Genomic DNA, 22,029 nt, shown 5'->3' with positions numbered 1-22,029 from the left:
CCTATATTGCCCCTCCCCCCTCCCCACTGGTAACCACTAGTTTGTTCTCTACATCTGTGAGTCTGCTTCTTTTTTGTTATATTCACTAGTTTATTGTATGTTTTAGATTCCACATATAAGTGATATCATACAGTATTTGTCTTTCTCTGTATGACTTATTCCACTTAGGATAATGCCCTCCACGTCCATCCATGTTGGTACAAATGGCAAACTTTTGTTCTTTTTTATGGTTTAGTAATATTCCGTTGTATATAGGTACCATATCTTCTTTATCCATTCAACTGTTGGTGGACACATAGGTTGCTTCCATAACTGGCAACTGTAAATAATGCTACTATGAACATTGGGGTGCAAGTATCTTTTTAAATTAGTGTTTTTGTTTTTTTCAGATATATACCCAGGAGTGGATTTGCTGGATTATATGGTAGTTCTAATTTTAGTTTTTTTAGAAACTAAATTCTCACCTCTACTTTGAAACTAACCTTTCTCTTGGGCTCCAAATTCCCATATGGTGTCAGCATTTCTATTACTTGCCAGGTGAATAAAGGGGCTATGTCACATGCAGAGTCATTAAAAGATACCCCAGAGTATGGGAAGGCTTATCACATTAACTAGCATTTACTGAGCACCTATTACTATATGTCAGGCACCGTGCTAAGAATTATCCTTGCTACCCTTTCCCATGGCCCTCTGAGCTGCTGCTAATACGATTGTGATTTGACAGATGGAGAAACTGAGGCCTGGACAAGTTAATTCCCTTGATCAAGAGCTCATAACTTGTACCAAATGACACTGAAAGTAACTCTATCATGTGATTGGCAGGCTCAGTCTCCTGCCCATCACTCCACAGCCCTCACTGCAGCGTGCATTAACACCTGGGTCCATGGAACCCCATCTGTCCTCCGCAGAAGGAAGGCTGGAGGACAAGTCATGAAGCTGGGTTTCCACAGCAACTGCATCCCTTTACTAAGTGCCATGGTGGCTTGAGGGGCTTGATGGAGATTCTGGGGATGTCTGAGCACCCCTAAGCCAGTCCCTCAGGACCTGCCACAGACTGCTATGGAACATCAGCATTTCTTAAAAATCCTGTCCTAATACATTGTTCTGATGCTCTTGGCCTGAATCCTTGCAGCCGTCTGTGGGGTGGAAGTCAGCACCAGTCCCACTGCTGGTACCTACGAAGTGGGGCTGTGCCTGATCCTAATGGCCTTTAGTTTGTCTCTTTCCTGACTAAATGACACTCAAGGGACAGGAACAGACCCTCACAAAGGCAGACAGGCTGTGAAATAACAAATAGCTTGATGCCAAAGGATGTCCCAGGACACTCGCTGAGGAAGTGGCAATGTTTGATCTGGATGCAGAGCCCTCCCCATCACAGGAGCATGCCCAGCACACTGCCCTTATGCTTCATCACACGGCTGTCTCTCAGGAGCCCAGGAGAGCTCTGGGCTGGAGCCTCACCCCATCAAGTACCTGCAGTCAAATCGGTTGCCAAACACTCCAGCTGCTGAAGGTGTCACCGCCGACAGCAGGGATCACTCATCAAGGACACTCTGACTGAAGGAACTTCGTTCCCAAATGTTAATCCAGGAACCCCTCAACCCTTCACATGAACATGTTTTTCTGGTTTTCTAAAGCTATCATCACTTCACAATATTTCAACAATGAGCTGAAACTGAGTGAGGCCAAAATACAACTCACAGAAATATCAAGGCCAAGGCACATTATTTCAATACATCACGTATGAAAATGGAAAAGGTGATGGGAAGTACAGAAATTTGAAACCAGTAGTTCCATTGCTATCTCCGTGGGCTATTACACTGACAGTATTGTGGTTTGCCCTCCCAAGGTAAGGTGGTCCATTCTCCTTAATCTCCATAGTTATGGCTATACCATCACCATGAACACTGAATTAGTGAGTACTGAACCATTAAATATGGGGCGAGGCTCCTGTGGGCCCCTGGTCACAGCATTTTCCTTAACCAATCAATATATAACCTTGTTGTATTGTGTTTTTGTTAAAGGCACCTTATTTTCTATACACTGTTGAGTTGTTAACACTTAACTCACAGCTAGCATCTCTGGCTTATCTAACACATATTTTCTCCAGAAGGCACATCACAACCTTCTTGCATTCAGGAACACCAGAGAAAACTTCAGCAAGATGCTTGGAGGCCATTTAAGCAGCAAAATCATCAACACAAAGCACAAAAATACATATATATATATATATATATATATATATATATATATATATGGCACTAAATAAATCACAAAACGGACGCTTGCTTACGGTGTGAGCTGAAACCACAAGGCAGAGTGATGCCTTGTTCCAGCTCAGCTGAGAACATTCACATGGGGCAACTCAGATTGTTTATTGCTCTGCACATGTCCACAAATGGCCTCAACTATCGACTCTGGGGTTATAAATACATTTTAGCAAGTAGGCAAATTTGCAAAACTGGATGCTGCAAATAATGGGGATCATCTGCATTTCTATTCCATGCTGACTCTGCTCAGAAACCAAGGTAACAATGTTGAGATTTCCAAGGGCTTCTAAAATTTTAACACTGGCCTTTATCTATAGAAATCCATCATTACTAAGCCACTTCATTATTGCTGGGGGAAAAAATACCTGCCAACCTGAGGAGAGTATCCATTTCTAACAGTGGTAAGTACTGGAGTCTCTGCTGTTGGGTGCTGTTAGGTAGAAACATCTCAGGGTTACCAGTGAGGCCAGAGCCACATTTTGGGGCCCACCAGGGGCCCCACTGCTGACCACACAGGCACAACAGCCAATACCCAAAGTGAGACAGAGACCTTAGCTGTTCTCTCAGCTGTCAACACAGACTCTAGCTACTCCTAGGGCCACTTTTTTTCAATTGGAATTAATTAGAAATCTTTCTGAACTCTTAAGGAGAAGTGTATTTATTTAGTTAAGTAACAGCTTATATGCAATAATAGTGTTTCCAGAGCTTAGAAATGGTTGGTCTTATGCCCTGATGAACACAGACTCCAGGTCCTCCTGGAGATTCCCATGATGTCAGACAGCAAAAGGACAGGTTCCCACATTAGGATGTTGGTTAAATGATGAGTGAAGCAGAATCCAGAACAGGAGCCATAAGCCAAAACCAAACCTAGGTTTACCTCCAGTGGAGGAAAATAATGCTCATATTCCAAAAATATTCATCATCTTCCCTGGGCCACACTTTCTATCTATAGGAGACCTTAAGTCGGTTCACTTGAGAGTATTTGCAGGACGTTGAGACTGATCCTGGAGGAGCTCCATGCAACACAGCCCAAGACTTCTGCCCAATGTCACCTGCCAAAAGCAATGACTTCATTGTGCAACCGTGCTCCTACTCAGACTGTCTCAGTCTGAATAAAATACCCAAGGAAAGCTCATGACCCACTTTGTTCTGATCTGATCTTCAACACACACCCAACTGAATAGGTTTCCCAGGTAACCTAACATCAGAAAGAAGGTATTTTTTGGTTAGCAGACAGGAGCACTCTCTAAACAGCAATAAAACTATAAGTTGGCATTCTGGGTGAATGTGGATTAATTCCCCACAATCAGATCATCCTGTGAAGCTATAGGATGCATGCTTTATAGGAGCACCCTATAAAGGATATACAAAAGAGATCCTGGCCCCAAGCAGTCCTTGAACAGGACAGACACCAAAGAAATCTTGGCTGAAACAGATGGCTGCCTATAATTACAGTATGTGGGACACAGTTTTGTAGGACCCCTAACCTCCATCCTGTGAGGTCTAGAGTCTCTGTGCTCTCCACCCTGTGACACTCACAAATACCCAGACGATGGCTTAGATAGAGGCCACACCAGAGGCCAACAGAAAGATTCCCTCCAAACTGTAAAGACCTGTTTCTGCTTTCAGTTTCTAAGACAGCTCTTGGGGTTTGTGCCCACATGCTAAGAGTACGGAGCATCCATATGTCGCCTACTTAGCCTTGGTGTCTTTGCATTTCCAATAAAAAAGAAGTATCTAGATGCTGAGTTTCATCTTCTTCAAAGATGTATGGAGCAAGAAGTTGACTTAGAATGCAAAGCATTAGATGTCGATCGAGTTTTTGTGATCAGCACACTGAGTGTGTCTGCAGTTAAGCCCTAGCACATACCTTAAAAGAAGACATGCAAAAAAAAAAAAAAAAAGTCAAAGGTAGAAAAAAAGGTAGTGTTAGGAGCAGCAGCAACCACTAAAGAATATTAAGGCATCTCCCTCCCTTGTTGCATGAAACAAGTCTCTGTACAGAGTTCTAAAGGACTATAGCATTTAGCAAATGAGAAAACTAGTTTTTGAGAGGGGAAAACGTATCCTGCTAAGTGGAACTTTGATAAAGAAAAATCAGAACTTTAAAATATCTCAAATTCAGAGCTTGATAAAATATATTGCATACTATGCTGATAATTTATAGAATGTATTCTTCCCTTTATCGTAAGCCTCTGTCAATCCCCAGCACCATTCCTTAACCTCCTGCCACTACCCATTTAATCCGTATGTGTTACAAAAATTGTCCGTTCCTTTTTCTTTATGGATTGCTAATGCTGCTGGGTCTTTACCTCTTTCATGTTCCCCTCTTCTCTGTTCTGTCCAGTGTTTATGCTTAAAAATAAGCTAGTACCATCTACAAAGTAGTAGGAAACATGAATCCAAAATCCATATGCACTGACCCCCAGAACTTGAGAAAGAAGAGTCCATTGGATGACTTGGGTACATGTTTTTCCTAGCATATTTAATGAAGCTGTCAGGGTTTTGTTTGTTTGTTTGTTTTGTTTTGCTTGTTTGCTTGTTTTGCGGTACGCAGGCCTCTCAATGTTGTGGCCTCTCCCTGTTGTGGCCTCTCCCATTGCGGAGCACAGGCTCCGGACGCGCAGGCTCAGCGGCCACGGCTCATGGGCCCAGCCGCTCCGCAGCATGTGGGATCTTCCCGGACAGGGGCACGAATGCGTGTCCCCTGCATCGGCAGGCGGACTCTCAACCACTGCCCCACCAGGGAAGCCCCAGGTTTTTGTTTTATATCTCTAGAAATTCTAAAGTTTTCTGATGACTATGAATAAAGTTAAGTGCCATAGTTTAAAAGTATTAGCATTTTGTTGGAAAATTAGTGTTTTTCCTTAAATACACAGTTTCAAATCATACAAAAAAGAAGACACGCAGAAGGTAACTGAAGGAAGAGAGTGGCAGGATTTGAATCAATCTACTACAATTATTTCATATGATTCTTCCATGCTAATGTGTTAATTGTTATCATCATGGGTCAACAGAAAAAAAGTGTCAAAAATACAACCATGTCATACTCAACAGCACACATATGTAAAGTTCAAAGACAAAGATGTCTTAATTTCAATCCTTCATTCTCAAATATTTTGTCAACAGTTTTGGGATTTTTCTTTTCTTTTTTCTTTTTGGAATAGTTGGACACCAAAGAAAACAATTAACATTTAATTGTAATAACAATTACTTTATAGGATTTAAGGATTATGGCCATTAATTAATCCCCCAAGTATTTATTCCATGAAAATGTGATGATATCACCATTTAGCTATTTCTTTTAAGTGGTTATGTTCTTTGAACATTTTGATTGGATTTTCATTAATTTTTAAATACGGATCCCAGTGACCATATCTTACCATCATTCAGTATTACATTCCCTGTCATTGGTACAGTGCTAAACAATATTTTTTAAGTTTGAAAAATAGAACGTGCTTTATTAAAACTAGTAATAACACACATTTAGGTAAAAAAGGAGCGTTTTTATGTTCACCATGGTGAACAACAATCACACCCCAGAGGCTGAGGGACAGGAAGCAGCAGAAGAGACAGCCGCCCTCAGCAGTGGCTCACAGGCTGATAACGAACGGAGTCAGGTTCTAAAAGCTGGGCTGGGACCCATGATCCAGAATGGCAAATGCATGTCAAAGGCAAAGGCATATTCAGTACAACGGATTTTTTTTTTATCTTTTTAATTTTACTCTAAAATGTGAAACACTAAAACCAGAATTCTTAAAAATACAAGTCATATGACAGCCTCCTGTAAACACACCTCATACACTGAACATTATGCCATAGTAGCCTTCAATCCTATTTTTTCATATATATGTATATGTATATTTAACACACACATACACACACACACACACACACACACACACAGAGGAAGTTACAGCTAAAGTCTCCTCTTCACATTATCTTCTCTCCTTCCCCACAAAAAACCAAGAGGGGGAAATCAGTACATTATTCTTCTCATTCATGTTTTTTTATTTTCTGAATACTTGCATATGTAAGTATTCGAAGTATAACTATATATAAAATTAGCATCATTCTGCAACTTTTCTACTGAGCACTATGCTTCCAAGATTTCTCAGTATTGATACATGTAGATCTATGTATTCATTTGAGTCTTATTTAGTATTTTATTGAATAAAGTACTGTAATTGATTTATCCAGTTCCCAACCAATTCACCTACATGCCTCCTTGGTCATACATGTAAGTCTGCTTCTTGAGTATCTACAAAGAAATAAAAATAAATGGGATGGGTCTTTCCTTTTATATTTCTCCATCAATTTTCTTTCATAATTAAGAAAAAGTTTTTTCTCTTCATGCCTTATTTAAGAATCCCTTCCCTACACTGATGTTATAAAGAGATTTCCCGCTACATTTCTGTGAAAACCTTAATGGTTTGCTTTCCTCATTTAGATTTTAATCCAGCTAGAATTCATATTTTTATATGGAATAAAGTAGAAATTTGATTCTTTCCATAAGAAAAATCTATTTCTTTCTTTTGTTCATTTATTTCATGTATTTCTTTTTTCACTTACTGAATAGTCCATCCCACCCCTGCTAGTTTTAATTCCATCTCTGCCATAAAAGACAGGTCTCTTTCTAAGCTCTCCCTTCCTTTCCCTTGGTGTATTTATCTGTATCTGGGCCAATATGATAAAGTTAATTTTTTATTTTATTATAATAATTCCCTATTTATTTCCTTCTTTAAGAACTTTGGTTCAACTGTCTACCAAAAAAAGTTATTTCTTTGCTTCACAATTTTTAGCCTAACGCATCTGTGTTACACATCTTAGAATATTTGGTTCTTCAGTTACATCCCCCAGCAGGAGGTAATACAGTAATACGAGTATTTTTTTCATATTAAGAGCATTAAAGAGAATACAGATTGGTGACTTACACACTTTATGTGTGTATCATGTTCAATGAAAAAAAATTCTTTTAAAAAACAGGCTGAGCAGAGATTGAATATCACACGATTCAGCAACTGATTTCCCAATCTTTAAAAAAATTGAATAGGTAAGAAATCTTTGCTCAAGGAAACATCTCCTTTTTAGACATGATAAAAATGGAAATCTTGCCATTCTCTTAGAACATCTCGGTATCTTTGTTCTCCTTAAAGACTCCTCTTTTCTTTCATTGACTATAAAGGCATCAGGGGGACACAGCCAAGAGTGGGTGAGTCAGCTCACCTGAATGGAAAGAAGAAAGACATAGTGGGTTCCAGGCTTCCACCTGCTGCATGTTTTTAGAGAGTCACAAAGCCTCTTTTTGTATCTCAGGGTTTTTTTTTTTTTTGGGGGGGGGTCATGTTTAAAATGGGAATCCTACCTCCCATTTGAGGATATTGTATCAATAATTTGGAATGGAGTATGAAAATTCTTTGTGCACTACAAAACCTCATTCACTAATTATACACCTGTACTGAGGTATAATTCAGTTGTAAGAGTCAGTTCTACATCCTAAGTACAAGTGCTTTGCCAGATATATATTTTTTAACTATTGTTCCCAGTCTGTGGCTTGCATTTTCACTTTCATAAAAGTGCCTGCCAGATATATATTTTTTAACTATTGTTCCCAGTCTGTGGCTTGCATTTTCACTTTCATAAAAGTGCCTTTGAGTAGGAAGAGTTTTTACATTTTGATCAAATCCTATGGATCAGGGCTTTTTCTTTAATAGTTGACAATTTGTGGCATATTCTATTTAAGAAACAGCTTTCTAAGCCAAGGGTATCAAGATCTTTTCTCATGGTTCTCATGTTTTCTTCTGGAAGTTTAATAGTTTGAGGACTAACTTTTAAATCTATGATACATTTTGAGTTCATTTTTGTATATACATTATATATATACACATATATATGAATGGAAGTATATTTTTTGAACAAGACTAATTTTTTCAGCAGCTATTGTTGAAAAGCTTATACTTTCGCCCATTAAATTAGCTTGGAACATAGTCAAAACTAAATTGACCATATATATGTGGGACTATTTCTGGACAATCTACTGTATTCCATTAGCCTAAATGTCTATTTTTACACCAATACTATATACTAGGTTGATTATGGAGCTTTATAATAAATCCTGAAATCCAGTAGAGTAAAATCTCTATGTTCTGCTTTTTCAAATTTGTTTTAGCTCTTCTCAGTATTTTGCATGTCCATACATATCTTAGAATCTGCTTGCTACTCTCTATAAACAGCTTGTTGAGAGTGCATTGCCTGTACAGAACAAACTGGGGGAGAACTCACAGCTTAACAACATTGAGTCTTTGGATCCATGAACAGAGTCTATCTCTCCAGTTACTCATTTCATCAATTTCTGTCAACAGTGTCTTATAGTTTTCTGTGTAGAAGAATTATACATGTTTATTCAAATATACTCCTAAGTATTTTACATTTTGATGCTATATTAAGTGATATTTTTTTCAATTTATGGTTGGAAGACTCTAATATATAGGAATACAGTTTATCTCAGCCTTGTAAACTGCATCATCACTAAACCCACTTACTAGTCCTAGCAGCATTTTTTAGGTTCCATAGGATTTTTAATACAATGGACAGTGCACACACAGACAGATAAAGCCAGCCTAACTTCTTATGTTCTAGTCTCTATGTCTTTTGATTCTTCTCCTTACCCTACCCAGATCACAGGTAACATCATTCAGTCCTTCCCAATTAAGTATGATGTTACACTGGTTTCTTTTCTTTTTTTTCATAAATTTATTTATTTATTTTGGGCTGCATTGCTGCACGCGGGCTTTCTCTAGCTGCAGTGAGCAGGGGCTACTCTTCGTTGTGGTGCAGGGGTTTCCCATTGTGGTGGCTTCTCCTGTTGCGGAGCATGGGGTCTAGGCACGCGGGCTTCAGTAGCTGTGGCTCGTGGGCTCTAGAGTGCAGGCTCAGTAGTTGTGGCGCATGGGCTTAGTTGCTCCATGGCATTTGGGATCTTCCCGGACTGGGACTTGAACCCGTGACCCCTGCATTGGCAGGCGGATTCTTAACCACTGCATCACCAGGGAAGTCCCAATGCTATACTTTTTATTCAATTGCCCTTTATTGGTTTGAGGAAGTTCCTTTCTATTCCCAGATTGCTGACAGATGCTATCATGAGTAGATGTTGAATTTTGTCAAATGTCTCCCCTTTATCTACCAAAATGATGGCAGGCACTGCAATTACTGAAATGATCTGTTAATGTGGTAAATCACATGAATTGATTTTTGAATGTTAAACCAACTTTGCATTCTTGATATAAATTCCATTGTTTTGTTGGATTAAATTTACTAAAAATTTTTAAAGAATTTTTGCATCTATGTTCGAGAGAGATTGATCTGTAGTTTTCTTTCCTTGTAACGTCTTTGGCTTTGGTATCAGAGTAATCCTGGCCTCATGACATAAATTGGGAAATATGTTCCTTCTTCTATTTTGCAGAACTTGAATAGTATTGGGATTATTTCCTCCTTAAATTTTGGTAGAACTCACCAGAGAAGGCGTTTGGGCCTGGAATTTTCTTTGTAGGAAGATATTTAACAACATATTCAGATCATTTCATGCATATAGGGCAATTCAAGTTATCTATTTCTTCTTGAATGAGCTTTGCTAGTTTGCTTTCCAATGAATTTGTCCATTTCATCTAGATTGTGGAATTTATTGGCATAAAGCTGTTCATAATATTTCCTTATCCTTTTAAAGTCTGTAGGATCTATAAGGACAGCCCCTCTCACATTTCTAATACTGGTAATTTTGTCTTTTATCTTTATTTCTGATCAGTCTGGCTAGAGATTTACCAATTTTATGGATCTTCTCAAAGGACCAGTTTTGGGTTCATTGATTATCTTTATTGTTTTTCTGTTTACAATTTCATTGTTTTTTGCTCCTTTTTATTTCTTTTTTTCTAATTTGTACTCCTTTTTCTAGTTTCTTAAGTTGGAAGCTTACGTTGTTGATTTGAGCCCTTTCCTCTTTTGTACTATATGCATTTGAGGCTACAAATTTCTAAGTGCCATTTTAGGTGCACCCTGCAAACTGTGATCCATCATGTTTTCATTTCATTCAGTTCAACATACTTTCCAATTCCCCTTGTAATTTCTTCTTGGCCTTTAGAGTTATTTAGAAATGGGTTGTTTAGTTTCCAAATATTGATTGATATTCCAAACTTCTTTACATTATTGATTTCAAGTTGAAGTCCATTATGGCCAGAGAGCACATTTTGTATGAAAGTAATCTTTTTAAACTTAGCGAGACTTTTAGGATCAAGAATGTGGCCCCTACCCTCCTGCACTGTTGGTGGAAATGTAAATTTATACAGCCACTATGGAACACAGAATGAAGGTTCCTTAAAAAACTAAAAATAGAACTACCATACGACCCAGCAATCTCCTTGAGAAAACCATAATTCAAAAAGAGTCATGTACCACAATGTTCATTGCAGCTCTATTTACAATAGCCAGGACATGGACCCAACCTAAATGTCCATCAACAGATGAATGGATAAAGAAGATGTGGCACATATATATAATGGAATATTACTCAGCCATAAAAAGGAATGAAAGTGAGTTATTTGTAATGAAGTGGGTGGACCTAGAGTCTGTCATGCAGAGTGAAGTAAGTCAGAAAGAGAAAAACAAATACCGTATGCTAACACATATATATGGAATCTAAAAAAAGAAAAAAAGAAAATGGTTCTGAAGAACCTAGGGGCAGGACAGGAATAAAGATGCAGACGTAGAGAATGGACTTGAGGACATGGGGAGGGGGAATGGGAAGCTGGGGCGAGGTGAGAGAGTAGCACTGATATATACACTACCAAATGTAAAATGGATGGCTAGTGGGAAGCTGCTGCATAGCAAAGGGAGATCATCTCGATGCTTTGTGCCCACGTAGAGGGGTGGGATAGGATAGGTGGGAGGGGAGAGGGATATATGTATGCATTTGGCTGATTCACTTGTTGTACAACAGAAACTAACACAACTTTGTCGGGCAATTATACTCCAAAACAGATATTAAAAAGAAAAAAAAACAATGAAAGAATATGGTCCCTCTTGATAAATGTTCCACGTGCATTTAAAAGAACACATATTCTGCATTGTTGGCTGGAGAGTTATATAAACATCAATTAGATCAATTTGTTTGGTAATACTTTGTGAATCTCTTATATCCTTATTGATTTTCTTTCTGATTGTCCCACCTGTTTTTGAGATAGGGTGTTTCAATCTCTGAGTTAGATATGGGTTTTCGCATCATCTATTTTGCCTCTCTCTTATTAGGCGTATAAGTATTTAGAACTGTTAGGGCTTCTTGATGAACTGATTCCCTTTGCATTAGGAACTCTTTGTCACTGGTGCTTGCTCTCCAGACCTTGTGCCAGGAATTAATCCATCTGCTCTTTCCCAGAGGTCCTTCCTCGGGCCTGTGGTAGGTTTCTCCCCTGTGTGTGTGAATCGGTGCTCAGGCGGAAACTCAAGGTACTTTCTACAAACCTCCGGAACTCCTTCTCTCTCTCTAGTTCTCTCCTCTCTCTTCCTAGGTTTTCTGTCCTGAGAATTTCAGCACCTTTGCCTTTCCAAACTCTAGCTTCTGGGTTTTCAACTCTGTGAAATTGCTGGGCGAGGGTGATGTTAGTGGCTGCTGAGAAAAGGAAATCTGAAGTACCAAATACTGGGGAAGCTAAGTGAGGCGTTGCTTAGCAACTCTTAATAGGAAATAATTTAAACTCGGGATGTATTTCTTTCCCCAGAACTTGCTGCTCCAGCCTGGAGTCTAGAATTCACTCCCCTTCACGTCAGCAGCTCCCCTGCACTCACACACACAGTCCAAACAGGACAATCACAGGTTATATTATTCACCAGTTCCCATAAGTATGTTTCTTTGGATATAACAACAGCATCCAAGATTCAAGGCCAAAGCAGCTGGAATTCTATGACAAACACAGTGTTTTATAAAATCATTTAGCAAATACAAGGGACATGATGCAGGAAGCCCTAAGATAATCACCATCAAAAATGTCTCCATTTAAACAGAGTCAGTAACAGATGTTTTGGAAGTGTACAGAACATTTTTCCTCCCTTGTAAAGTTCCAGCTCTTTCAGGAAAACACTACAAACTCCAAACTACTGTCATGATTCCTTCTTCTGACCGCACACTGACTTCCCCAGAGGCCCTGATTGCTGCACACACAGGACCGGCTTCCTTACGATGGTGGCCACCCCCTAGGACACGAGTGCCTTACTGGAAGAGCCAGTATCCCAGCAAATGGTCCTCTGAGCCTGACGGGGTTTTCTTACAGGGAAGAAAGGAACTGATTACTAGTACACAGATGCTAAGACAGACCCAGATGAGAAAACCAGCAGAAAGAAATGTAATTACAGGGAATCTGTTAATAAGGGAGTTATGTTCATTTCAGTATGAAAGCAGTCATTGACTTCCAAACAATTATGCTGACTAATATGGACACACAGACATTTGTTCCTTGGGCCGAAATGTCCCGCTTCTCTTACTGACTCGTCTGATGAATGAAAATACCTCCAACTGGGAATATCACTAGCAATTCAGAACAGTGATGTGATCAATTTTTTTGCATCTCTGAAGCAACAGCTCCCACCCCATGAAGTTTTTCCAAATAACATGTAACAGATAGAACAATACAGAATTCTCCAGTGTGCCCCCTTCCTCATCACATAATAATCTGTCATTTGCTGAGGCACCACAAGAAACACCCCACAGTCACCAATGACGAGGCGCAGAGGAAGATGATGTGTGATGATCACGCATGGTGCCAGAATGTCATGTTCAAATTCTGGCTCTCTTCCTAACTGTGTGACTTTGGAAAAGTTGCTTAACCTCTCTGGGTTTCAGTTTTCTCATCTTCAAATTGCACGTAATAATAGTAGCCCGTGAGCTATGGCCGCTGAGCCTGCACGTCCGGAGCCTGTGCTCCACAACGGGAGAGGCCACAACAGTGAGAGGCCCGCGTACCGCAAAAAAAAAAAAAAAAAAAAAAAATGCCTCCGAGGCCACCCAACCTTTAAAACGTATGTTGATGTGGGCGTGGGGTGGAGGGAGGACCGCAGAAGCTCAGAGGTGAGAACAGCAGCATCCCTTCCATTGCCAGATAACAGTTTAATGAAGATGCCAATCTTAAGTACCAGGGCTTATGCTCCTCTAAAGAAAAGCACGGGAGGAGAGAAAAGAAGAGGAAACATGGAGATTGTTCCAGAAACAGCAGCAGACTTGTCTCTTCAAGCAAGGTCAGGGCTGGGAAGCCCCCGTGAGGGTGGTGATAAATCCCCAGTTCACTGCACAGCCTGTGTGGTTTTCACAACACTCCAGCTGGGAAGGAACAGTAGAGAGAATACAGCAATGCCACCTCCATGCTCAACAGCCAGAAATATGTGGGGATCTCAAAATAACTTCACTTGGGGCTGTGTCCAGCTGTACTGCACTTCCTTAAAATTCACATTTCATCAGTACATTCCTTGCCATTATTAAAAAAAGGGGGGGGGTTGGAAAATCCCTACATCTTTGCTGTTAAATGAAATAATTTTTATATTACTTTTAACTTTTCTCAGATATGTTCTTCTTCATATTAAGTCCAAAATGTCCCCTAAGAGATCAACCTTGGTACACAAAAGCATACAGAGATGTCTTTCTTGGATACTTAGGAACAGGCTGGATTTCTCCTCTCATTCATATACTACTAGATTCTTCCAGGGGTAAATACATTCTTTAATAGCTCTCCAAGTGACTGCTCTTGAAAACTGACTCTGTGCCATTTCAAAACCTATGAGAGCCCTTGCTTTTCTTTCATTCTCACCCATTTTAAATTAAAAAAAGATGTTTGAACACTGACGTCCTATTTTTGTAGGAAAACACACATAGGTACATGGTGAATGTCTGGCATCCTTTCAGGTAATAGGGCAAAGAAACTTTCTTCTTCCTGGAGCAAAACGTTAGCCTTCCACATTGGTAATTTAACAGATCTATACAGCAACTGCAGCCTGGTCTCCCTGCCAAGGCGGAAATGGGGTTGTCAGAAATGGAAGTTTTTATTTAACTCTAGTCAATGGGCTCTCAGTACAAGGGAAGCAGAACTCTGGAATCAAATGCAAATACAACTCACTCTCTAGGTCCTCACTTGGCCAACCCAGTGGCTATAGGCTAACATCAGCCATCGTAGGCGACTGCCTTCCTGCCCTGCCACTTTCTCAATGTCTTCTCATCTCAGAGGGAAGGACCTAAGTCAGGGGTTTTCAGCTGAGATGGAATGGATTTGTCTTGATAGAAAGTCATAAATTAAAACATCACCTAAATGTTTAGGCTGCACTAAGTGAACCAAAGACATTACAAAAATGTATCAGGCAAGAAAAGTGTCATCATGCCACTCAGGTAGAAACCCCAAAGAAGCACCTTCATTATTCTGACTGGCAGAGTAAACCAACCAAATGCGCAAACATTCGTTTATGATGCTCTGCTTGTTTACAAGGCAATGTGATCGATCACCAGGTTATTTTCTCTTTCTGTTCTGTTCCTTTCATCAGGCTATTCATACACAAGAATGTTTCTAATTCCCAGACACTGGTTTGAAAATGGGTCAAAAATCTCCACAGCACACATTTAATCCCAAGGTGGGTTTGTGGTTTAAGTGAAGGCCGACATCAAGAGCAGCTGTCAGATATCTAAGAGGGGGAAGTAAATATTAGAGTCACAGAGGACCCGAGATGGGACTGGCTTCCTGCAACAGGAGAGCATCCTCCTAGGGGACAGTGTCTTCCCATGAAATAACAGCTGTCATGAGTTGAATGGTGTCCCGCCCCAAAGACGGGTTCAAATCCTAACTCCCAGTATGTGCGATGTGACCTTATTTAAAACCAGGGCCTTTGCAAACATGGTCAAGTTAAGAAGAAATCATTGGGGTTCCCTAAGCCCAGTCTGATGGGTGTCCTTATAAGAAGCAAAGAGACAGGGAGAAAAATGCCACGTGATGACGGACGTTGCAGAGGTGTGTCTACAATCCATGGAACACAAGGTTACCAGCAGCCACATGAGGCTGGAAGACGCAGGGAAGGATCCTGCCCTGGAGCCTTCAGGGGGATAGTGGCCCTGCCCACATCTTGATTTCAGACGTCAGGCTCCAGAGCTGGGAGATACTATTCGTCAACCTCCATTAAGCCTCCTTCAACAGGACTTACCTATCAGGAAGGCCCTGTGTTCCAGAGGCCCTCAGACAGGAAGCACTGTCATGTCACGTGGTGGCCCGGGCACGTGCAGAAGAGGGGTCTGTGGGCCCCGGACACAGTGCCGCTGGTGTCTTTAAAAAAACAAAATAAAAATTACCCCATTTCCTTTACCTAACAGAACAGAGGAAACAGACACCTTGAATCCTCCTCTGCTGAGTTCAAAATTGTTCAAGTATTTTCAAACATTCAGAAAAAGAAGAGAAGGTGTGTCAACAGCCCCTCTTCCATTTGATCAATGGGGAGCTCTTCACAGCACATGGCGGGCGTTTCAGCAAATCAGTCTGAGCCAGAAGCAGGCAGAGAATTTCCCTGCAAAATGCAGACGCTGCCACTGTAACAGCTGGAGCCCCAAACTCTACAATTTACCACCCGGCTTCCCTCTCAACGTTTGGAACCATCAACAAAATATCATTTTTAAATACTTTTTGTCCAGGAGGCAGCTGTGGGGAACAAGTGTCAGCTGGGTTGGGATGCTGGCAGCACAGGGTAGGAGGGACTCCGAGCTGGGGGCGTCTTGAGCTGAATTAAGATGAGAGCCCTCCACACGCAGTCAGGGCTGTGAGGGCAAAGGCACTGAAGGTTCGTCTTCCGTGTTTTCCTTATTTCCCCAGGGACCCCTTCCAAACCACGCTGGTGACCAATCTCAAAGCTGCCACCCTTTCCCCTGAGGGTACTTTCTCCAGGATACATGCTGTGACATCACTCATCTTTGCCTGATCAAAACGGAACCATCACTCTTAAGTTGTGCCCTGGCAACTCTACAGTTCCACTTATTGAGGCTTTGAGCACTGGGTCTAAATTTAAAAGACACCATTGAGGGGTAACATCTTAAAACACAGAGTTTCTCAGACTCAGCACCCCAGACATCTGGGGATGGGTAATTCTTGGTGATGCTGCAGACCTGTGCCTTGTAGGGTGTTTGTAGCATGTTGAGCAGCATCTATGTGTCTACTCACTAGATGACCCCCAACCAGGCTGTGACAATCAAAGACGTTTCCAGACAGGGACGAATGTCCCCTGGGGGTGAAATCGCTCCCTCTTGAGAACCATCGTATCATGGATCAGAGTGGCCTCTGGAATCAGACCCATGAGTTCAAGTGTCCCGTCCTGCTCACCTGCAGCCCGGCCGTGGTGTGGAAGCTTGGGCCCTTGGGGAGCCTGGGTACAATGGCGCCCACCCCATGGAGCTACGCAAAGATTGGATGGGTTTGTGTAAGGGAAGCACCCAGAACAGGGGTGGCAACGTCCAGATGACGCCCATGCCGGCTGTTTCTATTCTGGGTTCTACACTGGAGCTGTGGACGGCCGAGATCTACACTCGACCCACCTGTGCAAGGAAGAACCAGCCTCACCCAGAGTCAGCTCTGCCTTTGCCCTGGGCTCCTGGGAGGGGAGCTCCAGGCCCTGGGAATGCCCCGCCTGGTAGGACTCTGTTTGCCTGGGGGCCTTGGCCAGCAGACCGTCCAAATGCGATTCACGCAGGATGCTCAGGGCCACGCAGTGTCAGCTCTGTCTACAGAGAGGCTGAGACTGACTGTCAGCCATACAGGCAGCACGTGAGGAGTCCCAGTCAAAACCCCGGACACACAAGGCTCTGCTGAGCCTCGCAGGCAGGCGGTATTCCCCATGCACAGCGCTACATGCTGTCGCCAGGAGGGCAGGGCTGTCGTGACTCCCCACAGAGGGAACAATGCAGGTTCTAGACCTGGCAGCTCTCCTGAGCACTTCCCTTGGCCGATGCTAATCTGTATTCTTTCTTTGTAAGACACCATAACCTTGAGTGTTACAGCTTTCAGTGAGCTCTGTGAGTCCTGCTAGCACGCGATTAAGTCTCAGGATGGCCTTGGGACCCCTGAACTTGCCCTTGGCATCAGCGGTGAGGGGTCCTGTGTGGACCATCCCCGTCAGTGCAGCAGGTGGTCTCCTGCATCCCCTCACAGCAATACTGTTCACGGAAACACCTTCTAGTGGGAACCATTCCTTGAGCTCACTTCCTCAAGTGCACTGAGCCTATTCTAACACTTCTGGAAGGTCAGCATTCAGTGAGGGGCCTGCATCTGTGGTGCTGATACCAAAAGACGCCAGAGAGGAAACCTGGGGTCAATCTGGCAGAATAACTACATTTCAAGTCCCCTGCTGAAGGGGCTGGCATAGCCGGGAGTGCTGGGCAGGATTTCAAGTTCCAGTGGAGGCTCAGGGCCCAAAGCACCCCTCTTCCAGCAAAAAGAGGTGTGAGCAGCCCTCCAGCATGAGGCATGCACCCTGGCCAAGCCCCCCACTTAGAAACAGTGGCCAGAAATAGCCACCACCGCCGAGCCCGGCTGTGGCCTTTTCTGGGCACCAGGCACACACAGCTGTGCTCCTAGGAGCCTGCCAACGCCACCTGCCACATCGATGGGGCTGAGGCTCCACGCAGGAGCTCTCTCTGCCCAGGGCCCTGGCGGCATGAGGGTTAGGGTGGGACACGGGTCAGGGGGTGAAGACTCCCAGTTCAACTTAAAGTCGGAAACAACAACGTCAAAGCTGATGCCAAGGAACTGAGCCAACCAACTCAACACCTGGGGAATCAATCTGGGAAACATGGAAGTAAAATGACTGTGAGATAGATATGTTTAAGATGCTTAGAGAGATCTTGTACAAGCGGGCAGATAGCAGCAATAAAACCAAAGTGTACGTTATAAAACCAGCAGACAAGTGAAAACAAAACAAGTGGTACACACACACACACACAAATCCAACAACAACAAATCTGAAAGTGAAAAACTACAGTCATCCACTAAGGAAAGCACTGCACAAGCAACTCCGGGTGCTCCTACTGGCAGAGAATGCTCAGAGGTGCGAAGACACAACAGCCGATGACGGTCAAATCCACCCCCCAACCCCGGATGGAGTTTATATTCTTGCAGGGGAGACAGTTGATTAACAAAGAAAGGGGTATGTCACGTGCTCTGAGGTGCTGTAGATCATCATGAGCGCTACAGAAAAACAAGAAAGTTGGGGGGTGGCCCGGTGGGGTGGCAGCTGGACATCTGGGGAGGCTGCTCTGGGAAGGGGCCCAATGAGGTTAATGAAAGTAACACTAGAGCTTTCACTGAACGTGACAAACTGATTCCGTAATTCACACGGAAAAGTAAGCTCAGAGAATTCTGAACAAAAGGAAACTGCCGTTCCAGATAGTAAGGCTTCTTCTAAAACTATTTTGTTAAAACAAGGTGGCACTGGTGCTAGGAGAGGCCACTGGGTCCACGCCACAGAAAGCAAATGACGCTTTTAACCGGTTTTCTGTTTCTGTCCACGTGCACTGGTGTGAAGGCGGAGGGACCTTGGGCCACGCGTGCCGTCGATGGCAGCTGGGTGAGGGAGTGTGAAGGACCAAGTGGGGAGCAGAGGGGGGGGAAGGAGCTGGCCGGAGCGTGGAGGCAGGGGTGGGGGGGTGCCCAGCCCTGCAAGAGGCTTGAACGGGGGCGTGAGGAGGAGACGGCCAGGGGAGCTTCCCTGAGCACTGGGGCCTCTTCGGGGAGCTGCAGGAGAGGAAAGGCACTGTTTCCACCTGTGCTCACCATCACAGCATCCTTTAGAGCCAGAGGGACCAACCTGAGTTCACTTCGTCCAGCCTCTTCCTTTGCAGAAGAAACCGAGGCCCAAAGAGGATGATGGTTTGGCTGAGGTCACGGGACAGAATTCTCTGGAAACCTCATCCTTGGGCTCACCCAGCGCTCTCTCAGTTCAGGCACGTCAACCCTTTCGTGCGTTCCCATCTTGAATCTCTCTTCTCCGTTGGCCTCCACAGCAATGCACCCTCCCTGGGCCTCACCTCCTAATGACTTCTCTATCCATCTGTGTTTCCTGTTCCTCTCCTGCCCCAGGCTCTTGAGTCCCCACCAACTCAGGACAGCCCTCTGGGTGCTCAGTTTCATCTCTCCCTGGAAGGCGCCAGGACCCCTTGCTTCCATCACAAACTTGAAGCTGGTAACCAGCACATCCCCATCTGCAGCCCACACCTGCGCCCTGGACAACCCAGCACTTGACCAAGCAGTCAGCAGGCTGCAGCCCTGTAGCAGCAGTACGCAGGGAAGAGCCCATTAGACCACATTCTCCTAAAGACCTAACGTCCTCCAGACAGAGCCATTTTCTAAGTCAAGAGCCTCCCCAGGTTCAACACGAAGAACTATGGGTCTCCCTATTGCTACGATGTTATCACGTTGATACAAAGTCAGTAGCACAGCCATCTGTCTGTAAGAAGGGAGATCCAGTCACTGAGAAAGAGTTCAAGGGCCATGACCAGTCTTTGAGACTTAGAGGCACAAAGTGAGGCTCCAGTCCCAGAGGGATTCCAGAATAATGGGAAACTCAGGGGTTAGAGGAGAATGGAGCTACCAAGACCAAGTGGTGAGAGGTATAAACAAAGACTTAGCCATCAGAAGAAACATGTGACCAGGTGAGCCCAGGCAGCACCCCAATGGCCAGCAGGTCTGAGGAGTTAAGACGGGTGCTGAGTGACTTCATCATGGGGACATCCCTGAGACAGCTGTTTCAGAAGACTTCCTTCTCAGCTATTGGTCTCCTGTTTACAGTTTAGGGCCAAGTTGACAGAACTTGGTATGTTACAGATCAAAGCACAGAAAAACAAACACAAAGAGCATTTCAACACCTTACCTGGTCCCAGGGAGAGACGGTGCCTCCAAAACACATGAACAAGTAGCCCATGGCCACGAGACAAATCCATATCACCAAAGAGAAAAGGCGGAGCAGCTTCTTAAACACTGACTCGATGCAGACGAGGATGAAGATAGCAAAGAAAATCGCCAGGGCAGTTGGAACTGTTATTAAAAATGCCACGTGGTCTTCAACTTCCTAAGGAGAGAAAAAAGAATATTGCAAAGGTACAATTTAGAAAACCCGTGGTACCCATGACTTGTTATCAAAATGTTATCAACGTTATTCAGTGTTGAAATATAACAGGTTTTAAAAGTGATTTCAGAGGGAAAACAGTTTGAACTTTTGAAAATTTAAGTTTCTTATTAAGTAACCATGTTTTTTCTATATAAATAACCCAGTATTGGATATTTGAATAATGCAAAACAGCCATGCCATCAAATTCAAATTTTCCCTGGTAAATGGAGAAATGGATTTCATTCAAAAGTGAATGCAAGAACACAGAAGGTACGGATAAAATAAGACAACCAACTTCACTGCCTGCACCAGAGGATCAGAAATACCCCAACTGTAGGAAATTAAGTCCTCCAAATGGATTTGAAATGTTTTATTTAAATAAAACCTAAAAACTATCTCAGGCTCTCAAGGGAGAAGTTTTTCTTTTAATGCACAGCAATTAATGTTTTAATGGGAACATAGGTTAATAGAAAAGGGTCTAGAAGATGAGAGAGCAGGAAATACTTAGAAGAATGTGTCAGTTTTCTAGTTTCCTTGCCCACCTCTCTTGGGCTCCAGTAGCAAAAAGAAAATGGACATTTATTATTGGCCTCTTATTAATGTATTTTTTAAAAATCCACATTTGCACACTAATACTCATTTTCTATTTATCTCTTTCTAGTCAGACATCCCCTAAAAGGCACACCATTACAATTCTATACAATTTCACACAATGTAATAGACATCATACTTCCTTTGATTATCCAAGCCTAGATTTAGGCTTTAACTTCTCCAAACATGCTGGAACCTTGCTCTGAACAGCACACACTACGAAATGGAACACAGCTTAAGATCTTTAATCCTCACCCAATATATTTAGTTGGTGAAATACTCAAAGGAGTTTCAATCAAAAACCCATATGGCTGGGCTTCCCTGGTGGCGCAGTGGTTGAGAGTCTACCTGCCAATGCAGGGGACACGGGTTCGTACCCCGGTCTGGGAAGATCCCACATGCCGCGGAGTGGCTGGGCCCGTGAGCCATGGCCACTGAGCCTGCGCGTCTGGAGCCTGTGCTCCGCAACGGGAGAGGCCACAGTGGTGAGAGGCCCGCGTACCACAAAACAACAACAATAACAACAACAACAACAAACCCATATGGCCGCAGCCCTAAGAACTTCCACTGAGGTTTTAGCATATCAAAAGTTACAGTACAATCTGGCATGTTTGGGGCGGGTCTTTCAAATACCAGAGCCTGGGGAAGGCTTCATCTTTTCTGGTTGGTACAGGGTTCACTCCGTGCCACGAGCATCTCTAACTTCACCCTGGAGATGCCCCCCGTGCGCCCTTCAGATATCAGGCCATAACCACAGGGAGAGCGGGGAAGCAAAGCAGATCAGCCAAACCACCATACAAGGCCCAGGCTGACACCCAGCAGAAAGAAAAGGGACCCTGCTCACCCTCAATGTCTTCATTTCCCTTTCCTCTCTCCCCCAATTATTTGCGTCAAGTGATACCTGGAAAAAAAGGCAATCATAGCAAATACTCATGTCTATATTTTTGTGCTAAGCACTCAGGTACATTAAGCCCTTTAACACAACAGCCCTATGGGGGTGGTGGGCACT

At 43.1% G+C, this 22,029-nt stretch overlaps 1 protein-coding gene across 2 annotated transcripts in view; it reads right to left on the bottom strand.

Moving 5' to 3' along the window:
- ADCY2 (adenylate cyclase 2) overlaps positions 1-22,029 on the bottom strand; it is a 441,039-nt gene that overhangs the window by 401,374 nt on the left and 17,636 nt on the right. For both annotated transcript variants that reach the window (XM_081233724.1, XM_081233725.1), the window contains exon 2: positions 20,193-20,390. In XM_081233724.1, coding sequence (XP_081089850.1) covers positions 20,193-20,390 — 198 coding nt within the window. The remainder of the gene's footprint in view (positions 1-20,192; positions 20,391-22,029) is intronic.

This window comes from Mesoplodon bidens (genome assembly GCF_964165515.1).
Source record: "Mesoplodon bidens genome assembly, chromosome: 4".
NCBI lineage: Eukaryota > Metazoa > Chordata > Mammalia > Artiodactyla > Ziphiidae > Mesoplodon > Mesoplodon bidens.
This window is presented reverse-complemented; position numbering and strand designations above follow the sequence as displayed.